Source organism: Coptis chinensis, chromosome 3 (genome assembly GCF_015680905.1).
Source record: "Coptis chinensis isolate HL-2020 chromosome 3, ASM1568090v1, whole genome shotgun sequence".
In the NCBI taxonomy this organism is placed as follows: Eukaryota; Viridiplantae; Streptophyta; class Magnoliopsida; order Ranunculales; family Ranunculaceae; genus Coptis; species Coptis chinensis.
Genome location: NC_141458.1, coordinates 101,269,607 through 101,279,432, shown reverse-complemented (window position 1 = coordinate 101,279,432; position 9,826 = coordinate 101,269,607). Strand labels below are relative to the sequence as shown.

Sequence of the window (9,826 nt, the reverse complement as noted above, 5' to 3'; positions counted from 1 at the left end):
CAAGTATTTGTCTTCTTTAACCAGGGCTCAATGCAGTGCTTATGATACATATGCGAGCAAGGCATTACTGTAACGTCGACTCCTATCAAATACTCATCCAAGCAAACTGCACATGGTTCTCTCCTCGAGTCTTTTTTGTCAAACTTCTTGGACTTCAATGTTTCAACAGAAGATGGCGCCGCAGGTACTAGTTTGTTTCCACTGGCTTCTTCCATCAACTCCAAAAGAGACTGCAGAAGCCGATCATCTTGCTCATCACATATTACTGTCCTTGTAACTTCTATTGGAATAACAATGACAAATTCTCTAGGTTTTAGTCCCTCAATTGCGTTTGCAGCTTCTTCACAAATCCATGATATATATTGCTGGATTAGGAAAGATACCTCAATAGGATAATACTGAAGAACAGACCCGAGATGAGGAATGTGTTGAGCAACATTACTTTTACGCAAGAAGCTGAATCGAAGTCTCTCTGAGTTTATAACAAAAGGACCCTGGACCAATCCAGGGCCTATTAGACGACCATCAATTGTAGTGCATTGGTCTACTACGGTTATGCCCACTTTGATGATCACACATGAATCATTCACGTTCTCCACATGATCCTGTTCGCACCAAACTGCTCCATATTTTCCAACCCTTACCCTATAATGCTCGACGGGCAGGTGATCACTAGACATGATGTTTTTTTCTTTTTTTTGTTGAATCAACAAAAATTTGAATAGACAAAGAAGAAATAACTAATCCAATAGATTACTAAAAGTTAATTAATCTAATTTTTCAGTAGGAAACCAAGTTTTTTTAGTAGCAAAAGTGTATTTTTTTTTTTTTTTTGATATTTTGTAAGGTTGAGTCCAATTGGTAATTTGATATTTTTGTAAATGTAGGAGAGAAAATAGTATTTGAAAGGAGTTTAGCACCACGGCATAATATGTATATTTTTTTTTTAACCGAACTTTGTCCGTAAAAGTACCATCAAGTTTGTATATTTTTTTTCATTGCCGAAATTTGTTTGCCGAAATTTGTTTCGATATATTGAGGTAAAAGAGACCTTAATAAAAATATCGGTCGAAATATTGTCCACCAGGGTTTGAGTTCGGTTGTTTAAACTTTAAAGAAAGGAGGCAGGCGCTGTTTTCCCTCTTTCCAACTGACTTATCTGTAAGTTCCAATTAATAGATTGTTTTCTCTACAATGTTTAATCATTTTGTTTGTCGAAATCTTATAACTAGAGTCAGGACTGTTCGAAATTCAACCCCGTTGTTGAATTGTTATTATTTTTGCTTCTTCAAAACCCATCCCCCCAGATTCATCTCTAGTCTCAGTCCAAAACAAAATTTCACCGTGGATTACCTCGTAAAATCATGTGGGTTAACCCCAGGATCAGCTCTCAAAGCTTCCAAACACATTGGGCTCGATAAATCCACAACAACTAGACCCGACTCAGTTCTCTCCCTCTTCAAATCCTATGGTTTCACGGATGCCCACATTTCCAAAATCATCGCAACCGAACCACGACTTCTCCTAGCCTCTCCTGAGAATAGATTAATACCAAAGCTTGAATATTACAATAGCATTGGAATTTCAGGACCCAATCTTGGTAAACTCATATATAAGGACGTACTTTTCTTGAGGGAAAGCTTAGAGAAGCATATAGTCCCTTCCATCAATTTCCTTAGAAGCTTTGTTCCCACTGACGTTGGCATTGCTGTTATTCTTAATCGATTAAAGTGGTCATCTAGTATACAACGCAATATGGTACATAACATTCCACTCCTTCTAGATCATGGTATTCCCAAATCACATATCTCAATGTTGATGGTGGCGAACCCCCAAACTCTATGTTTTGAACTCCACAAGCTTAATGAAGCCGTGTTACAACTCAAGAAAATGGGTTTTAGTCCTTCAGGTAAGATGTTCACTATTGGATTCCGTGTGCTTATTGGGTTTAAGAAGTCTACATGGGACGCAAAATTGGAGGTTTATAAGAGTTTTGGTTGGTCAGAGGATGAGGTTCTTTGTGTGTTCAAGAAGCAACCCCTCATTATGGCTGCTTCAGTGAAGAAGATCAATGCAGCACTGGATTTTTTCATGAATACCCTTAATTGGGCTCCAGATGATTTTTCCAGGAACCCATTATCTATCACTTTCAGCTTGGAAAAGAGACTCATTCCTAGATGCTATGTTCTTCTGATTCTTCTCTCAAAGGGTCTGATAAGTAGGAATTGTATTGGCCAAGCATTAAGAGTAGCTGAAGAGGTGTTCTTGACAAAGTACGTCATCAAGTTTCATCACGTGGAACCCAAACTCTTGGAGGGGTACCGAAGTGAGATGGGTACGCAAGGTTCGAAGACTTCTTCCAAACAAGGATCTGAGATTGAGGAATTATAGATTGTTACTTCAAAGTAGGTGATGAAATGCAGATACTTTTTAAGTTTGATTAGTTCCATAAACATGTGCCTCTATAATATGTATTTCTATCATCTCATGTTTCTCAGAAGTGAGTTTCAAAATTTAATCACCTGGAACTGATTTTCACAACCATGTTCCCCATCTTAAACTGGTGTTACCTGGGAATTATATTTGGTGCATAGATCCAGTAATCTCTCTGAAATATTTCCTTTATCATTTGTTCTGCTTGGTAATTAGTTCATAACTTCATATATGGTGATAAGGTGTGGGTAGGAAGTCTTCATAATGTTCTCACTCGTACAAGATGTTTAGATGCCTTTCTGCCTTTTGTTTCTCTGCATGTGTTTATTATTTTCTAATTTTCATCAGTCCTCATTTCTTTCACTCAATCACAAAACAACGAATTCTTCTCCTCTTCCATATTTTACATCCTAAGCTGTAGGTATATGTCCTTTGAACTAGCCTTTTACCTGATTGTTACAAGGAATTATCAGAAAGGCTGATAGTACTTGTATATTGGACTAAAACAGTAGGGAACCACATAGACTAATTTGTTTATCTCAAGGTTGTGTTTGTTCTATTCATATCTAAGATCAGTTTTTGTTCGAATTCTTGAAAATTAACAGTTTAATTCAATATTTTTTCATGTTTTTCACTAAACTGCTAAGCTAGTTAGACTATGCAAAGCCGTATCTTGGTCTCAAGTGTTCAGAGGGACAAGACCGATGTTTAGTTTTTGTGCTTCTCAACAATTTTTCTACATTCTCACTAGTCACTAGAACAGGGTTAGAGCCCTGAGTGTCGTAAATTCACTGGAGTTCATAATATGCGGATCGTGGAGATGGTTTGGGGGTAGGTGATGATGTTCTATTTGTAAGGGTGGAATTTGAGCCGAGGGCTTGTTCGTTTAGGTAAATGAGCCAAGCTTGAGCTTATATTATAGCTCGTGTAACAAACAAGCTTAATGAAGCTTGGCTTGATAAGCTCAAATAGCATCTTTGCAGTGTAAAATAACCAAGCTACTCGGGCTCGTTCATATAATATATGAGCCAAGTTTGAGCTTATTTCAAAGCTCGCTTAATAAACAAGCCGAGCTTGACCATAGTAAAGCTCGGCTTGATTAGCTCGAATTCCACCCTTATCTATTTGAGAACAAATATCATTTGTGCATTGTGCATTTGCGCCTAGCGTGTCACTCGCCAGTTGTGTTTAGCATTGGACAGGGTATCACCTATGTGAGATCTAAGTTTTGCAGATAAATTTAAGTGAGCAATCCTTATACTATTTTACTTCATCTTCATGAAACATAAATTCTTCAAATTATTTTGGCATCGCCTTGTCAAATTGTCTGTCATTGGATTGTTACGTTGGAATGACTAAAACTCTTCCTTTTCTTCTATAATGTTTGTTATGAATTTATGATCACTTTCACTTTATAGTTTGAGCAGGTCAACCAATTTACACAAAATTATCCATTATGTTTTGTTATGGTTTTTTGATAAGTTGTTGAGGGTGATGGCTTGATGGGTTTGTGGACACTGGAAGAGACATTATGGAGGAGGAGGATGAAGATGGTAACAAAGACGAAGATGAAAAGACAATGAAAAGGAAGGTATGGACGAAGACTGGTGATCATGGTGTGCTTAAATGGTATATCTCAAATTTTACATTTTCGAGCCTTGGAACTCTACTCTGTAAATCTGACAGTTCCATCAAATTTTGTATTGGAACTCAAGAGAATGTGTGTTTTTCGCTCAAGCAAAATGTTCTTGTATGGCCAGAAGGTGTTTGTGTCAATGAAGGAGCCTTTATGGGAAGTGAAGTTGGCACTTTTTATGAGTTTTGGCTTGTCAGAAGATGAGGTTGTCTCTACGTTCATGAAGCAACCTAGCATTTTGTCCTGTTCTGTGAAGAAGTTAAATGCAGCGTCTGATTTCTTGATGAATAGCTTTTACTGGAACCGAGTTGATGTTTCTAACAATACAACCGTTCTAGGACATAGCTTAGAAAAGAGAATATTCCCAAGAAGAGGTTCTTCAAACTGTGGTATCTGAGGGTTTGATGACGAAGAAAGTTGTAGGTAATGCGGTAAGATTAGGAGTATGTAATCAAAAGTATCATCATCATGAGATTCCTGAACTGTTGAAGGCATACCAACAAAAGATGTGTACTCAAGGTTTCAGTATTGGGTCCAAAGATTGATGTAAGATTAAGAAATTGTTGTCTGTTTACATTGCAGTTAATGAACATTGAAGCTTCTTAAGCTGTATTCTAGTTGTTTGTGTAAACAAATGCATTTAACTTCTCTCAGATTAATGATGTTTCAGTTTTTATGGATTTCCATTTGGTCTGCATATCCACTAACTTCTCATAGTTCATAGAATTTGTGTCAGGAGATGATTTGGGGGAGCAGATATGGTCTTTTTGTTTTCATATATTATTACCCTATTAATCTGTTGTTCACAGTATTGACTTCTGTGGTTGATATACATTTTTGCAGTTTTAACTTTCGCGATCAGCCCTTACCCAATGCTTGATGATTATGATCGAGCTCCTAAGCTTCCTAAAGATAGGGACATAGGGTTTGATGCTGATTGTATGATTGAAAAATAAATGATAGTTCACTTTTAAATTGCATTTCCTTGAACGTGTGGTTCCTTGGAAGGTTCACACTTGTTTGTGCCTTGAAAGGTTCACTTTGAAATTGCATTAAGCCTGGAAGGTTTTTACCGAGTATCAATCGATTAAACCTTGAGTTTGTGATTCCGAACGGAATCTCATAATACAATCGATTATTTCGGGTTTTTGAAGAAATCAAAAGAACAAGAATCCCAGTTTTTATAATTTTCAAAATTTCGATAATTGACTAAGTTTTAGGTTACCTATATAAGGCTAAGTGTAGGGTTTTGAGAGGGGTTCTTGTTTATTCAATTTATTTGATCGACTCTTGGTTAAAGATCGACTTTTATCGATTCTCAGTTAGAGATCGATTATTTTAAATTGTTTGAGAGCTAACGCTTTGCAACTCCTACATCAATGTTCCTTAAATTTCATTTCTTTGTTTAAATAGAGTGGGAAATTGTTCAGTTAAAAAAGCGTATTTTGAAATGTTTGTTTTCTGTCTGGTAATGCACAACTCTTTTAGAAACTTAGCATGTTGTGGTAATTTTTTAATAGCTTCAAGAAAAGGTAGGTTTATCGTTAGATTTTTAAAAAATTATCTAATCTCGTCAAAATTTGTATCCTTGTTTAACATGGCTAGTCTCTGGGAAAATGGTGGTTTCTCTATATATTTAGCATATGGATCAATAAAAGTTCTAACCTTGGCCACTTTCCTCTTGGGTTGTGTTTAACTGGTACCTCCACAGGAGTAGGATTTTCAGTTTCTATATCGGTATCTAGTAATTTTTCATTTTCAACGACCACTAGTGGTGTAGTAATGGGCATAGTTACAGCGTTATCAACCACTTTGCCAGAACGGAGAGTGGTGATGACATTTAACTCACCCACGTTAAAATTATAATTACTAGTATTACCGGTTACTTCAAAGGTTGTGTTTGGCGTTTTAGGATTTGGTATAGCTTGACCTGGAAACACACCTTTCGATTGGGCTTTCTCTTGGGTTAACTATTGTATGGATTGCAAAATCTGTTGGTTAGCTTGCATGTAGGCTTTGAAACGATCCGGTTGTGAAGGTGTAGTGGCCACAGGTGGTGTGACAGGAACAATCTCACGTTGATTATTAACAGGTGGGTTGTGATAGTTATTATTAACCGAAACGATACCTCTATTATAATAATAATAATAATAATAATTATTATTATTATTACCTTGTCCTTGTCCTTGTCTTTGTGGAGCTGAGTTGTAGTTGTTTGCTGGCCTAACATTTTGATTATTAAACCCCGGAAGTAGGGGTGGGCAATGGGCCGGGTCGGGCTAGCCCGGCCCTAAACATTTAAAAGCCCTTTAGATATTAAGGTCGGGTCAGCCCGGCCCTAAAGTCAGCATAGGGTCGGGTCGGACCAGGTCACAAGTCTAAATCTCAAGCCCTGACCCTACTCTAAGCCCTCTTTAAAGGCTTTAGGGTCGGGTTTTAGGGCCGGGCCTATATATTTTCTTCGTTTTACAAATGCCATTTTTCAGACAAAAGTTGTTTTTTTGGTTTCTATGTTACAAATGTCTGTTATGTATTTCACTTTAATGGTGTGGATGGAAACCTTTAGTTCTAGACTTGGCTTGGATGTGAATACAAATATAATTTATAAGAAGTAAGTGGGAAAATAAATTGAGAATAATAAGTTCTAGACTTTGATTTGATGATCAAAGGAATAAAGTCTTATTTTTTTATTAGGCTAGTGCTCATTGTTCTTCATGGCTGTTAGATAAGTTGACAAGTTTTTGTTATATAAGACGAGTTATTGGAAGTACCTTTGGGTGTAAGTGATAAATTACAAAGGACAATGTTATTTTAATTTAAAATATTTAACAAAGAGTTGGACAATTATAGTACTTGTATTTATAGTGAAAATGTAAAACTATAACTAGGGCTTGGTTAGGGCTGAATTAGGGTCGGGCCTATGTTTCAGAACCTTAGCCCTAGCTCTGCCCTAGAAGGCCTTACGGGTCAGCCCTGCCTTAAACTCTATGAGGGCTTTAGTTGTGAGGGCTTTATAGGGCTTAGGGTCGGGTCGGTCAGGGCCGGGTTAGGGTCGTTAGGGCCAAATTCCCACCCCTACCCGGAAGTGTAACTTGTTGATTATTTCTCCAAACTGAAGTTGGGATTTTGTCTCCAAGGTGCGTTAGGAATATGAAGGCTATTAACGGAGCAAACATTATCCGGTTGTGATGGTGGTTGTGATAGTTGTTCATAGAGAAGTGGACAATAGGAGTCGGTATGTTCAAGGCTGCAACAGAAATTACATGGAAGAGAGTTGATGTTCATGACAGGAGTAGGCTTATGTTGTATATAAATGGCTTCTACCTTTTTTGGGAGAGATTCGATTAGAGTTCTAAGCTCGGGATCAGTTTTAACCTCAAACATACTGGCAGCCTTGGCTGTGGAAGAAGAATTAATGGAGCGGAATATATCGGTACCCCCCCCCCCTCCCCTAGTTATTATTACGCTTAGATTGATCTTCTAAAAACCTATAAGTCTCTAAAGCTCCTTTACTAAGGAAACTACCCTTAGTCATTATATCAAGAACCTCTTTATGATGATGTAAAATCCCTTTGAAAAAGGCCCGAACAAGCGTTTCTTTCCCAAGGTTATGATGCGGGCATTCAATGAGAATATCAGTGAAACGATTCCAAGCCTCTGAAAATAATTCATGAGGATTTTGGCAGAAGAAATGAATCTTTTGAAACATTTCATCTGTCTTCAGTGGTGGATAAAACTGTTTCATGAACAATTGAACAAGTTTGGCCCATGAGTTTACAGAATTAGGCATTTGGGCAGTTAACCAAGATACCGCCTTATCGGCTAGGGTGAAAGAAAACACCCTTAGTTTAATTTGTTCCGAACCTACGGTAGGATGATGAAATGTGGTAAGAACTTGTTCTATCTTTTGCATATGCTGATAAGGCTTATCGTGGTCTAACCCATGAAAAACCGGTAACAAATTAAATATATTCGGGGGAATTCGAAAATCCCCCACTGGGTCTGCAAGAACGATGCATGACTTAGGGCTATCATTTAGGGCTTTGTAAAAATCAGAGAGAGGAGTCTCTGTTTCTTCAGCCATTGATGTAGGTGTAGTGTGTGGTATTCTAGATAGGCGTGTGCGTTGACGTTTACGATAGATAACGTTAGATGGTTTACTCTTACCGAACCTTAATCTCATGCAAGGCCAAGGCCAATATGAAAAAAAAACACTAGCAGCAGTCAAACAACAACCTGATATACTACAATTAAAACTCCTATGACAGAAGAGATAAGGAGTGAAAAAAGGAGTACCTGAATGCCTCCTTGCTATGCGTATGAATAGCGTCTTTGATACGCGATCTTAGTGTATTGAAGAAGTTTGGAACACTGAATAATAAAATAACTTGAACACAAAGAGAGCCTGTGACTAACCTATGAATCGGGCTTTCTTCAGAAGAGGCGCGGGCGCGCTCAAGGTATTGTTCAAAAAAAAAAATTAGTAACAAGAGGGCGGGCGCGCTAAAAAAATAGAATAATAAGGGCGCGGGTGCGCTCAAGGTAATGTTCGATTTTTTTTATTTTTTATTTTTTATTTTTTTATTTTTTTTTTCTGAAAAAAAAACAACCACAGTTAGAACCAAACAATCAGGTGGGTGGGTGAAGTGGGATATTAGTAGAATCGAAAATACGAAGGGAAACGAATCTAAACATAACTAAGATAGCAGCGACGTCATTTGATAATATTGAAAATAAGATCGACGTTTACCTATATCTTAACTAATTATGCAAGGAATAAGTAAATTATATTATTCTAGGTTTATATCAAAGTTTCTACTCTCGATTATCTTATAATAAAATAGGAGTCAGAATTTGTTCCACTCTTAGTTGCTTAGACGTAAATTTATCTACTTTAAACAATTCTACGATACCAATGAGAGCAATAATTTAATTATACTAATATGGTGAAATTAACTAATTAAGATATGCTAAATTATACTATGGCAATTTAACGAGAAGATTTGAATGAGAAGAAGAGATTAGGGGGATTTGATTCCACCTTGATTAATTCTTAATATGCTAGTGTAGATTTTGTAGTATTTCTAATCTTTATGTTTTCACATAAAGGTTAGGTGTTTTTAATTCCTAATTATTCATGGCATCTCTACTAACTAATAATTAGCATGTGAGGCAATTGAAACACATTCTCATGGTAAATTAACTACCTTCTAAAGTGGAATATCTTACCACAACTATTCTATACTAACACATCAAGTCTTCATCAAGCTAGCTTTAATCAAACCCTTCTAATGGAGGTTTAGTTATGAATCATTAGACTATCATAAACGTAATAATAAAGAGAAGAAGATATAATGAAGAACTACTTTATTAAAGATAATTTGACTTGAATTAATGGTGGCTAGGCTAGAAAACAATAATTAGGTTTAGACTAAAGAGAAGACTAATTTATTATCAAACTGGAGAATGTCTAAGAATTAAAAAACTAAGTTCTTGATATTATATCTAATGGAAGGGTTCGAGAATAGAGTTTAACCTTAGTTATCTTTATATAGGAGAGGGCTAGGTTTACAATTTCGTGCATGGGCTTTGGAGCTATGTTTTGGGCCATTAAATTAAGAACAAAACCTAATTACTGAAGTTCAAAAAGGGTTTTTCTATTGGAAATTATTGTAATAGCCTTTTTGTCCACTTTTACTTTTCTGATTGGATCAAGGCCTAGACCGTTAGAAATATCTTTCTGAGCCGGTCATTTTG

The 9,826-nt window shown here is 36.6% G+C and overlaps 1 protein-coding gene, 1 long non-coding RNA gene and 1 other non-coding gene across 3 annotated transcripts; all 3 read left to right on the top strand.

Annotated features, from left to right (window-relative positions):
• The first annotated feature begins 1,084 nt into the window (after positions 1-1,084).
• LOC147512207 (uncharacterized) lies at positions 1,085-2,625 on the top strand. The gene has a single exon (XM_086595164.1). It carries the CDS (start codon positions 1,195-1,197, stop codon positions 2,389-2,391), a length of 1,197 nt encoding a protein of 398 aa, XP_086451290.1. The 5' UTR covers positions 1,085-1,194; the 3' UTR covers positions 2,392-2,625.
• LOC147512206 (uncharacterized) lies at positions 1,103-4,681 on the top strand. Its single transcript, XR_015214781.1, has 2 exons — positions 1,103-1,161; positions 3,916-4,681. It is a non-coding gene; the product is annotated as an uncharacterized LOC147512206 (long non-coding RNA).
• A 2,993-nt stretch (positions 4,682-7,674) lies between these two features.
• On the top strand, positions 7,675-7,778 carry LOC147512205 (small nucleolar RNA R71). Its single transcript, XR_015219616.1, has one exon. It is a non-coding gene; the product is annotated as a small nucleolar RNA R71 (small nucleolar RNA).
• Positions 7,779-9,826: the final 2,048 nt, after the last annotated feature.

What these genes read in the sequence shown, in the direction of transcription:
- LOC147512207 (XM_086595164.1), top strand. Translation starts at nt 1,195, where the DNA reads ATGTTTAATCATTTTGTTTGTCGAAATCTTATAACTAGAGTCAGGACT.